Source organism: Bacillus rossius, chromosome 13 (genome assembly GCF_032445375.1).
Source record: "Bacillus rossius redtenbacheri isolate Brsri chromosome 13, Brsri_v3, whole genome shotgun sequence".
In the NCBI taxonomy this organism is placed as follows: Eukaryota; Metazoa; Arthropoda; class Insecta; order Phasmatodea; family Bacillidae; genus Bacillus; species Bacillus rossius.
In genome coordinates, this window is record NC_086340.1 from 25859935 (window position 1) to 25873502 (window position 13568).

General features: G+C 39.8%; 1 protein-coding gene across 1 annotated transcript in view; it reads left to right on the forward strand.

Moving 5' to 3' along the window:
- The window catches only part of LOC134538609 (cilia- and flagella-associated protein 100-like), a 32099-nt gene extending 20779 nt beyond the window's left edge, over positions 1–11320 (forward strand). Inside the window, exons 5-6 of the mRNA XM_063380039.1 lie at positions 6646–6894; positions 10489–11320. Of these exons, the coding sequence (XP_063236109.1) occupies positions 6646–6894; positions 10489–10824 (585 nt within the window). The 3' untranslated portion in view covers positions 10825–11320. The remainder of the gene's footprint in view (positions 1–6645; positions 6895–10488) is intronic.
- The last annotated feature ends 2248 nt before the right edge of the window (positions 11321–13568 follow it).

The window sequence follows — 13568 nt, forward strand, 5'->3', positions numbered from 1 at the left end:
AGCGAGCTTTACGATGGTATAGACATCATTACCCTCGAGTGTATAGTTTGGCCGTGGTGGGCGGTTCAAAGTATCCTACTTTCGTGTCGCCAAGATTCTGTAATGACGAACATCCCCCCCCCCCCCCCCCAAAAAAAATAACACGTTCATCGAATTCACGTCAAAACCCACCTGCTCAAAGTAAAATCCTCCAAGTTTCCCACTAATGAAAAATACCGTCGTGACCTCTCCGGAAAGGCAGACCTCGAATCGCCTTTGGTGATGAAGCGAGTAATCTCACCACTCAGCAACCGCATCGGGACGTTTGATCACGCGATTTCAATTGAATGACCTCTACAACAGACTCCACGAACCTCTACAAACTCGGGTGAATGCCGCCACCTCATTGGCTCCTGGCATGCGAGTACTGTTAACTGGGAACTTCGGCACTTCTTTCGTAGAGGGTTTCTTATCGATTCAGATGCTTTCAGATAAACTTAGGTCCAATTATTGTATCAGTATGCAGGTAGACATATATTGATTATTGCTAGGGACAATATTATATGGTAAATTGTGATAAAATCAAAACAACACCGAAAATTATGTCAACACGCCATATAACACCTAAATGCAAGTTAATACATAGGGGCAGGTATTTTTCGCGAATAAATTTCAATGCCTATTAGACTGCAACAAGGTATACCCGCACCAGCGGTTTCTTCCTTGTGAATGGCGGCCGTCTGCGTGAGAAGTCGTTGCCTTATTTCGTCGTTAGACTGACGTAGTGTCGTAAGTGCCATAAGGACAATTATTCAGGAGAGCACTTTAAAGAAAATTGGCACCAAACTCACTTAACTGGAGAAATATTTTATAGAGTTGTGCGCAATGTAATGACTCATTAAAATAGTATAATTGGTGCTACTTCCGAAAATATGATTAAAAGTTTTATGGCTGCCACCATTTTTTTGTAAATTGGCCTAAATGGAGATATGCCAGTTCGACGGTCCTGAAGGTTAAGGTATTGTATCCATTTTGGAAGTTACTTCAATATGTGTTTTCTTTGAACTAACGATTTTTATACAGAAGAATACAAATCAACATAGTTTAGCAATGTGTACACTATATGTGAAATGTAATATTAACACATAACTGTAGCACTAGTTTTTGTCACCACTTTTGCAGCACCGAACTGGAAAAAAATGTTATGTTTATTTTTGTGCAATATTTGGGTGTTGTCCAAGGTGTGATAATCCTTTGTAGAACTGCTGAAAAACACGATTACGGATCACTGGTTTGGGGCCAACACAAAGTGTGACCAAGTCCTTGTATTTTTCGTAGGCCAAAGGTGGAGGACTAGAATTGAGTTTGGAAACACCATGTTTCATGCAGTCCAAAGCTTGACGTTTGAGAGACAGCCTCTCGAAGGTAGCATCAGTGTGACTATTTTTGATGTATATGCAGTTCACATCCTCTTTTGTCACAAACACTTCACGGATTTATTTCCATTTGACTGGTTGTCCAGAGTCAAATAACTTTACAGTCTTGATTCTAATGACTTCAGAGAATTTTTTATAATCTAAGAACTCGTTGGATTGCATTTCTCGAACTTAATTATACTGACACAAACCTCTCACAAAATGAAAAGTGTCACATACAATACACTCTTAATTAAACATTAACTACTCGGGAAATAATTTAGCATAGTGATGTATTCACCAATATAAGACAAATTTGGACTTGGACTCACAAAGTGGTGTAAATACCATTCCTGGCACTTACGCCACTTGGTGTGTCCAAGAATCGTGGAAATATGGCGCTTACGCTAAAAACCAGAATGCCCCCCCCCCCCCCCCCCCCACAGTAATAGAAAGGAGATGGAGATACGCCACTTCGTCAGGTCATAGATCAACACATAGCAGACACCCAGGCTTAATATCTCAATTTTTTCACATTTGGCGCTTACGCCACTTCGTCAGTCTAACGACGATTTGACCGAGCCACTCAGGGCGCGTTTTTCTTCCGCAATGAATTACTGTGATTGGTGTTGTAACAATTGACATGTACCTGAAAGAAATCCACCCAATCACGAAACACAGACGATACTACCGTGTTTTAACTTATAACTAGTCTCGGAATCTTTTAGCGAAATATGCATGGCCCTATTAATACATTATAAAGCACTGAAAGAGAACAAAAATTAAGAAATTAATTAGCATATATGATGAAAACTCAACCAAAATTAAAAAATGTAATCATTTAATATATTTAGTTAAAAGAAAGAAAAATTATTTTGCATGGAGCTAGTACCAAAATGTATGTTACTTAATCGATTGAAAAAAATTGGTGTTTTTTATATTGCAACTGTTATTAGAAACAAATTTTTACATATCGACATTGGTGCATTTTTTCAAATACACACATACATGTTGATTTATTCGTATTTTTCTCAGTAGTTTGACATGCTTATAATAAATTGTTATATTGTAAAATTGCATGATGCATCAGTCAAAATGACACTGTTTTGGTAAAGTAAGTATCATGTTTGTTGAAAATGGTGCTATCTTTATTAATAAACAGATGTCATAAAAATAAAAAAATACCGAAATCTCAGTTTTTAAAAATGAAATTGGCCTAAAAACAAAACCATAGAATATTGTCTCTAAGTACAGCACATATAGCCCAGTCAACGAAGACAAAATAGGGGAAATAATTCGTGCAGTCGGAAATTTTTGTACAGTGGTAGGGGGGAGACTCATGAACAACATACTAAAAATACTGACCGTTGGGTTGTTTGCCGGGGCGGGGGGGGGGGGGGGGGGGGAGCATTTAACTGTCATTTGTTCGCGTTTTTGAATAAATCGAAAACCGCGGCCTCTAGCGAAAACACATTTATATACAAAATGAAAGTACATAAAATTTGCTACATAAAAACTCTAATTAATTTTTCTATAGGATGTATAGGTTGCGATCTGCAAGGAATATAAAATCCTAATTATTTTAAAAAAAAGTTTGAATGGTAAAAAATTATTTTTTTTTTAAGTAAAAATAAATTTAGAACTAATAGAAAGAATGGCATAGGCACTTATTAAAAAAAAAATATTATTTAAATGTGTATACCTACATTTCAAACACACAAATATGAATCATCATCGTCTTGTAGATCGAGTAATGGTGCACCATTCGTACATGTACCATGGCATGCGCCGCACACCATGGAGCATGGAATGCCGGCTTTTCTGCATCCACATAGTCCCCCACACCCAGTAGAACATCGGCAAAAGATGCTTTTCAATATCGCTTCAGGTGCTACTTTTTCTTGGGTTGTTACTGGGGTGAGCAATCCATCCTCTCCTCGATTCCATCCGCACTCGGTCGGGGATACAGGGTTGTTGAGCCATTGCTGTATCTAGAAGTAAGTAACCATGCCGCTGTAAATTTCAAGAAATAGTGCTGTAAAAAGCATTATATACAATTAAGTTATTAGTAAAATTACATACCTGTAAGTAAACTCTAAAAGAGTGTTGGTGCGCAGCTCCTGTAGTTGGTGGCAGTGAGGCGAGGTCTGGTTCTGGCTTCGTTGATGATTTTAGGAATGCAGCATAACGGAGTTTATTCAAATCTTTCTGATCTGCAGTTGCTTGGTAAATTTCTAAAAACATGTTCTCACCAGCCTGTGCAACCTTTTCTGCTGGTGTCGAGGGGCTAGTGAAGATGTAGGATATTGTCTTCATTTGCTTGGGTATCTTACTGAACAGCTTAATCATTCCTCCTTTGCTTCTGTTGTAAATGTCACACCCGCTAAAAGCATGGAGAAGAAGAATTGTTTCTGCAAAAGGAAGTTGTTGGAGCTTGTTTATTAAAAACAATTTTGATTCCACCTTTCCTCTGCCAGGCTTCATGAAGTATACATTACTCCCTGGTCGTGCAAAAGCAATGAGTAAAAAAATTAAGTCGACATCTTCCCTTATTATTGTGACAGTGGGGTGTAGGGAAGCTTTCTCTAATCCAAATCTCACTATAGTGCCATCAGCATCCCCTGTAGCAACTACTGTTTCTATTTCAGTTGCTGTCATTTTTCACTGACAAGTTTTATGAGCCTGGTTTTGTTCTTTTCGTTTGCAAGAAAACGCTCTTGTTGAACAGTGACATTCATGTTTTCATTAAAATTAATATCACATGAGGTTTTTGTGAGGCTTCTTCTCTTCTCCTCTGCTCGCTTTGTGCTGTTGATGTCACCATAACCATCGAAAACCACAGTACAGTTTTCACCATAATACTTCAGTACATAGGCTATGTATTGATCGCAAAGAACAGAAATCTTGGTACCCGAATTCCATTTCATGCGATGAAGGAGGAAGCCTCCATCTTCTACATTAGTGGTCTTTCTTAGATCATGAGTTGCATAAAAATCCTCTGGAAAAGCACCATAAAAAGAAGACTTCATTCTTTTTCTCATTCCCCCTTCATTAAAGAGTGCCAATGGGAATTGAGATAATTCAAATCCCAATAGCTGTGCAACATCTTCATCACTCTTTTTTGTAATGGCATTTCTTTGGAAAATTGTCAAAGGGTCTACAGTCACTGTGTAACCATTAACTTTAATTGCATTGCTCATATTAGCCAATGACAACACAACATTCTTTTTAGACTGTTTTATGTCACCAAAATTACAGCCTACCAAACTTTTCATGGTACCAGTACCGATTTCTGTGGCTTGAAGACTATTTATCTTTGAGTTTCCGATTATCCCTGTCGATAGAGATATAAGTGAATTAATTTTTGGAAAAGGATGATGGTCATTGAACCAGTCATAAATCTTTGCCCTGTCTTGTCCAGCCCTATTTTGCCGTGATTCCCGGACATCAACATGCTGATCCCTACTTGAAAAAGTCATGCCAGCAAACTCCTCTACTGACAAGCAGATGGTGGTTGCTCCAGGGGACCCAGCGACCCACTTCGCTAGAACAGAATCAGTTATTCCTCTTCCTCGTGTCATACCACCTGAGCTTTTAAAGGAGCGCATTAGTGTCTGCTCTATGGTCATGTCTGACAAAACCCCTACCCAATGTGAAGCAGTTCGATTTACCTATAGTGAAATAACCCTTATCTCCAAAATCCTTGAACACATTTTGGTGGCTAGTTTTCAGTGCTAGCATGTCTTGCACATAGAGTTGGGCACATTTTGCATATTGAAAATGACCACTTGCATGGAAGAATGGTGTCATGCTCTGAACACAGGACAAGTGGCCATTCCAATCACCATGGCGCTCAGAATCTATGAACTTTTTCATCAATGAAACCATGTTAAAATACTGCACTCACAAAGCAGCAGACGGGCCGTTTTCCTTGACATGCTCTAGCTCATTCTTGAATTTATTTCAAATTGACGCTAAGCAAGAATTACCCTCAACCTTTTGTACAGTAAGATCTTCCACATTGATCAAAATGCTGATAATCTCTTTCTTTTCTTCTTCTGAAATACTGACTTCTTCCAGAATGATTCGAGCTAAAACCGCTTGAACGAGTAAATGTCCCCGAACGGCTCTGCTGTAAGCACGCCCAGTTAAGATCTTGTCAACTGAATTTGGAGCATAAACTAGGCTTAAAACTTATTTCAGTCCAGACCCTGCCATTGTGTGACCAATGCATCCCATGAAGGACATGAGTGTATGAAATCCTCCCAATCTCACACAAAAATACCTGACTGGATTTCTCGTGCCTTTATATACAATGGTTGGTCGAAAGTAAAACAAATCGTGGCACCTTGCTTCTGGCTATCATTGGAAGCATACTTTAGTGCTGTGTACACTATGTTGTAGTCACTTAGTGGTGAATTAATGAATGGCAGGAAAGTTACTGCACTTCTTTCGCCATTAATTGTATTACTGACAAACTGCATAAATCCCTTCCATTCCGGTATTGCGGGCAGTTCTGGAGTGGGTTGTACTGAGTGGAGTCACTTACAACACATCCACAGCATATCTTGCAAAGTTGGTACAAATATGTCGGCTGGAATATGATTGAGAAAGTTCAAGTCAAGAACAGTAATCTGCCGTAATGCATTGTTTGTCCGATGATCAAAGGTCTGAAGTTCCATAACACCTAGGTGGCCTACTTCTGTGGCAGAGGGAGCCGATTTGAGCCTCTGGACCTCTTCAGATGGTAAAAAAGTATCCACTACTTCACTTAGATGTTGTACATACATTTAATATTCAGTCTGAACCCACTAAATTCAACATTAAAAATTAATTTCGTATAATTCAAACACATTTGTTTAATAATTAGGATTTTATATTCCCTGCAGCTCGAAAACTATACATCCTAGAGAAACATTGATTCGAACTTTTTGTGGTAAATTTTATGTACTTTAATTTTGTATACAAACATGTTTTCGCTAGAGGCCGCGGTTTTTGATTTATTCATGAAAAACGTAAACAAATAACAGTTAAATGATCCCCCACCCCCCGGATCGCAACCCACCGGTCAGGATTTTTAGTATGTTGTTCATGGGTCTTTTCCCTACCACTGTACAAAAATTGGCGACTACGCAAATTATTTCCCCTATTTGAGATTTTTTTAGCCTTCTTTGACTGGGCTAATAGCGGAATGGATCTAGGAATCCTTCTGGTCTTTTTTTAATTTCGGATGTGGTTCCCCGGCTGGAAGGTCGGCGCCATGTCGGACAGCATCGCGGAGCTGAAGACGTCCATCAGGTGGGAGGAGGAGAGGGGACTGGAGCTGGAGAACCACGCGAGGAAGCTCATGTCCACCACCTTCAAGGACCTGGTGGTGTCCGACGACCTGCTCCGGCTCAAGGTGTTCATCGAGGACACGTACGAGGCGGTCATCGCCAGGAACGAGGGCAACCTCAAGATGGTGGAGATGAAGACCGCCATAGAGGCCCGATACGATCAGGTAAACTCTCAGGAGGGGAACCCACCACCTCAGTGCCGGGTGTGTGTGCATCTGACGCGCTCATTCATGAAGCTAACCAAAAATTGGTTGTCTGTAAAGTCGGTTTACGGACGATAGTTTAACGTGACAACGTCATAACAAAACATTGATGGAATGATTGCATAATTTTATGAATAAAAATTAATCATTTTTATTGAATTATCACTATTTTGTATGAATACAAAGAAGGAGTGAAATGAAATCTACAATTTAATTGAGAAATTTACTTCTATTTGCACTCATTAATTCAAGTATGTTTATTACTTTAACGAAGAGATTATTTTAACTACAACTTTTATACATGTTTGCTATTTAACTTCTTCCAATCTGTGTTATTCTGTTAAGGATAGGACGATGATAGGCAAAGTAGGAAACGAATGGGAGTGTTTCAAGTTTAATGTGCCTCGAAGAAGTCAACTCGATGGTTGTTCCAATCGAGTGGAAGAGAGATAGATGAGGCGCAAGCGTACAATGTGCGTTACGGGACACTTTTTCGTGCGTGGAGCCGGCGTTCATCGATTTATTAGACGTCACGTCAAAAACGTTGGGCGTCGATTAGCAACAGAGCTCCAAGTTCAAAAAACACACATCAATAAATTACATAGTTTCTCTCGTAATTCCAGAAAATTAATAATTGGTTAAGTGTACGTAAGTAATTACGTTGAGTTCTACCAAATTTTGAGTAGGACAGCTTCTACACGATTTTTTTCACTTGTATCTCTATTGCTGATTGCCATCAAATTGTTTCATGTAGATATTACATTTAGGTTTTAGCAATGAATTTAAAAATGAGGACGCACTCATAACATTTTGTAAACAACGTAAGCCCTACATGCATGCAATTCGGTGAAACGTTGGTCATATGAAATATATATAAGGCTTTTTCTAAATCCTTCTGTAGGTTGGCTTGCACAGTCAGGCAAGGAAAAATCCATGCAAAAAAACTTTGCATGTTAATCGAACGGAGCCAAACATTTCTGTGCCCAAAGTCACGAGAGATTACAACACTTGTTTCTCCAGATAAACTATTAGATTTATGTTTCCCACATGAATGTAATGTTCAAATTAACGTTTTTACATTGATACTAGAAACTAGTATCCAAAAGCATTTATTTGTAAAATAAAAGGACATTTTGCAGTGTGTCGTTTCAGGTTGTTTGTTTATGTCGATGGGTGATGAAATAATGATGCGATGATGTAATAATATGATCAGGGCCATCGAGAAACACTAAGTGCTCGGGAGAAAATAATTTTGTAGGACTTTATTCATACTATTTAATGAACAACTGCTCAAACCCTACAGTTAAAAAAAAAAAAAAAAAAAAAAAAAAAACATTCTTAAGGAAGTGCAGTTGAACAGAAGCGGTCACCACTTTTCACTCGATTTTTCTACATCAATTATTTGCATGTTCAATTATGATAAATTTACTTAGACACTGTTGAGAGAACTGTATTGTGCACTCTAAGAAAAGCGGTCCAAAGATTATTTAGCTAAAAAAAAAATTGAGCGAGTCTTTCAGAACTCGCCAGAAATGTGTAAACATCTAACATCAGAAAAGAGCAAATTAATGTGTTTCCATGTTAAAAATATACTCATAATACGAAACTCGGGCACGAAACTTAACACAGAATCTTTTAAATTAAGGCCGAGCATGATAAGTATACGCAAATTATGTTTTCAGCTACTAATTTTATTAAATCACACGTAGTTTCGGCACCCGTCGCTAGAATTCGCTGCCGGAGCAGCTACATCGACTACTGAATCATTCTATTTGTAGACCGAAAATTTTAAACTGTATAATGAAACGGCTCCAATAAAAGCGAAAAATACTTGAAAAAAATAAATCTCGAATTTAGACTTGATTTCCGAAAAGGAATTTTATTAAAACATTGCCCATCTTGTTAAAATTCATTGAACAGGTCATACTGTAATTTTTCTCTTTAGCTTTATGAACTTGAAGTGTATTAACAACAAATTTTTGAGATATTCGCCCTATGGTGGTAAATTCAGGCATTAAAAAAATTTGAAAAACTTAACCGGGGCTTCTCTGGTGCTCAGGGCCCTGGGATTTTACCCCTTCTGCCCCTCCATCTCTATGACACTGGGCATGATGCAATACCGCGATTCCTTGATGCGATGACTTAACGAAATGATGATTTATGAAAATTCTGTACTTATGTAACCATAAATTAGAAAGAACAGTAGCAGTTGTTTGGTCATGTTCAGGATTTTAAAGCGTGTTCATCGATCCCTGGTTGTTTGTGTCACAATTTCAACTTCGAGGCATCGGTGTAAAATGATGTTAATTTTCTCAACTGGAATAGGAACGAGCATTTTGAGACTTTTCTGGCTTGTGAACGCTTCAGGTACCTCCGGCAAGGTTCGTCCTCAACTTGTGAAGCTACGAGATGCACAGAAAGTGCTTCTTTCGTTGTTAAGGACTAGGTTCCCGTGTGTTTGTGGTACATTTAGAGAACGCCGGCATAGGAGAAGATCGGCTCACCATCTGAGGTGAAGCTTCTCCTCGACGGCATGGGAGACAGTGATGATGATGATGATGATGGTGGTGGTGTTGATTTTCTCGTTGTTATGGACTAGGTCCCTGTGTGTTTGTGGTACATTTAGCGAACAGCGGCATAGGAGAAGACCGGCTCACCGTCTGAGGTGAAGCTTCTCCTCAGCGGCGTGGGAGACAGTGATGATGATGATGATGATGTTTTCTCGTTGTTATGGACTAGGTTCCCGTGTATTTGTGGTACATTTAGCGAACAGCGGCATAGGAGAAGACCGGCTCACCGTCTGAGGTGAAGCTTCTCCTCAACGGCGTGGGAGACAGTGATGATGATGATGATGATGATGTTTTCTCGTTGTTATGGACTAGGTTCCTGTGTATTTGTGGTACATTTAGCGAACAGCGGCATAGGAGAAGACCGGCTCACCATCTGAGGTGAAGCTTCTCCTCAACGGCGTGGGAGACAGTGATGATGATGATGATGATGTTTTCTCGTTGTTATGGACTAGGTTCCCGTGTATTTGTGGTACATTTAGCGAACAGCGGCATAGGAGAAGACCGGCTCACCGTCTGAGGTGAAGCTTCTCCTCAACGGCGTGGGAGACAGTGATGATGATGATGATGATGATGATAATGTTTTCTCGTTGTTATGGACTAGGTTCCCGTGTGTTTGTGGTACATTTAGCGAACAGCGGCATAGGAGAAGACTGGCTCACCGTCTAAGGTGAAGCTTCTCCTCAACGGCGTGGGAGACAGTGATGATGATGATGATGATGATGATGATGATAATGTTTTCTCGTTGTTATGGACTAGGTTCCCGTGTGTTTGTGGTACATTTAGCGAACAGCGGCATAGGGGAAGACCGGCTCACCGTCTGAGGTGAAGCTTCTTCTCGACAGTGTGGGAGACAGTGCTGCTGCTGCTGCTGATGATGATGATGATGATGGTGAGGATGATGATGATGATGATGGTGAGGATGATGGTGATGATGATGATGGTGAGGATGATGGTGATGATGATGACGTGCGCGTGTGTCCTGCAGTTGATGCTGCAGCTGGAGAAGTTCCCGAAGAGCCTGGTGCGGGAGACGAAGCGGGAAGTGTTCTCGGAAGCGCGCCGGCGCATGAGGGAGGCGCGCTCGGCCGCGACGAAAGCGGAGCTGATGGAGAGGGTCTTGCGGCGCCTGAAGAAGGCGCTGGAGCCGCCCTTCCGGAAGTCGGGCCGGCCCGTGCACTTCCGGTCGCCGCCGTCCAGGCCGCGGCGCAAGCCGGGTCCCAAGCCCCAGGAGCTGACCCAACAGCAGGAGGACTTCCTGGAGTTCTTCTCCGACTACTGCCGCCACACGGACTCTGTCGGCGCCTACATACCCGGCTTCTGATCCCCCGATCCCCCCAAAGTTTGTCCCGTCTTGCTGAACCGTCCCCGTGCGCTCCAAACACAACCCATCAATATTTTGAACAAGTAGTAAATCAAATAGTAAGTACCGTGTATTGATTCCATATGTTAGCCCATTTCGAGTTAAAAAAAAAAAAAAAAAACTTAGTGCGACCCTTGTACAAGTTTTGCACTTGAGGTAAAAAAATATTACATTTCAACATTGCTTATACGTGCATAAATAACTAGCTTGTGTCGTTAGTATCATATTCTATGGCCATCCAATAGTGTGACTCACTTTCCCAATGTGTTTTGCTATGTCGCCCTGTTCCAAATTATACATACATGTATTTAAGATATTTCGAATTATTTATCATTTGATTGATCTAATGGTCATCTAGTGTCCAAAGATATGAAAAAATCGAGCCGACTTATTTGTCTGTAGCGAAATAAAAATGTTTAACATGCACAACGAGTAAAAATGTATATTAAAACACAAATGTCTGTTATTCTCTTTAGGAATGTACGCTGTTAAATGGTTACCTAGATAAAACCTCTCCCCCCCACCAAAAAAAATAATTCTCATTAATAATTTTATTTTTTGAGTCCAAAAAGAAAAAAAAATTCTTTCATTTATACTTTATTCCATTTTCAAGGTTCATTAAAAATGACATGCAGATATTAATTAAAAATTGAGTGTAGTTGCAACAAAATTAATTACTATGATGTGATACCGTGTACCTATGCTCGAAACATTTGAAAAGAAAGACTGCAATGTGAGCTGATCGGCACTCATTAATCATCATTACCTGTTATGGTGCTACATGGTTCATTATGAAACTAGCCTAATTACCCGGCGTTGTCCGGGATAAATCACCCTTGGGAGCTGATTTTTTTGTAAAACCTCGTTTTCAGTTGAAGGCTATGTAATATAAGGAACATCAATGCCGAGTTTCAAGAATGTATGCCGTAAAGCTACTCGAAGAAAAGGAAATTTCGAATCTTAACGCCTCGCAAAATTTTTTAGAACTTATTGTTAAAATACGTGGAATTTTGAATTTTAACGCCCTCGTAACCCTTCCTTACAGGAGCTGATTTTCGTAAAAATTCTTTCCTAGTGGATGTCTACATAGTAAGAAGAAATATACGAGTCTGTATGTCTTATAGTTCCTGAGGATTGGTGTTGAGCGAGCGAGAGAGTGGTATTTCGCATCACCCTTTTAGGAATGGAATAAAAAAAAAAAAAAAAAAACTTCTTAGTGCACCCCTAGGGTACTCAAAGAATATTATCTCCATGTGTCAAGTCTAGAAGTCCATTGTTTTAGGTTGTGTGTTGTCTGTCAGACATTGTTAGAGTTATAATATGAAATAAATATTTTATTTCTTATAAAAATTCATTAATAATTATAAAAATTATAAATTATTATAAAAATTAATTTTAAACCAAATAACTATCAAAACAAAGTTAATTGTTTGTTACGTAAAAATTCACATTTAAGCTAATCTAATAAATTTATTCAATTTATAATACGATGGAGTAAACATATGAAACGGTATAGGCTGCAGGAGATCCAGACACAATACACAAGGAAGAGGGGAAAAAAAATGGTGTGTGGCTGTGTAATGGACACGGCCGTATGTTGTACGTGAACACGTGTACTTTACAGGTAATATTGTCTATACAAAATATGAAATACGCTTTTTTTTTATTTGAACATCATGTATATTAACTGTAACTATTTTACACTAATGCTTTATATAAGCTACAAGCAATAGATAGATTTTGACGAGAGCTGACGATTGAAACGTAAACGAATGTCGCAGCTTCTCCGAGTCAAAAGTTATACGAAATATGGAAATCTCGAAACGCAGCAAAATGACCTCGAAATGTCGGCGCTTCCCCCTCCACCGCGCGCGATGCGTCACAGTCCTCACTTAGCGTAACGAATTCTATGATCCTTTAGCTATCCAGTGGTGTAACTAAATTTTGGATGGAGATGATAGATATGTAGCTGCAACACAAAACTGTATCCCCCCCCCCCTGATTTTGTTATTATTCGTATTTTGAATTGCCTCCCACTATGGAAGCAATTTTAAAGAAGTATTCACATCAAAATTACCGGGGAACAAGGGATGACGTTGACGCTTCATGTGGACCATCAACTACCACTATAAGCTAGATGTCCAGCACGGGTCCTACATCGGGGAGCGAGTCGGCACACCGACGGCCCAATCACAGAGCGAGCTGGCAACAATGGGGTGAGTCGTCGACCCCGTGTTCGGGAGCCAGTGAATAATTAACTGTTCTTCGAGGTAAGTATAGGAGCGTGCGGGTCTCATCTGGTGGTCAAAATACAATCTCAAATAACGGAAGGTATTTAATAACCCGTGACTTCACTCGCGCAATCTCAGGGTGTTGCTGATATTTTACCATGTATATATATATATATATTATATACAGAGGCGCAACAATTAAATTTCCAAAAGGGGGGGGGGGGGGCAATATACCTTTTTATAAAGAATCATCGATCCCCCCTATTGAAGCGGGGGGTCCGGGGGTGTAAAATGGTGCTATTTAAGCGGTTTTATTATCTAAAAATTGATTACACAGCACTTTCTTTGCCCTCCGTTTGCCCCCACTTCAAGGTTTCAGAAGGGGGGGGGGGCAAAATACCCCTTCCCCCCTTGTTGTTGCGCCCCTGATTATATATATATAGACACACACCAATTCGTAAACACAGGGGGAAG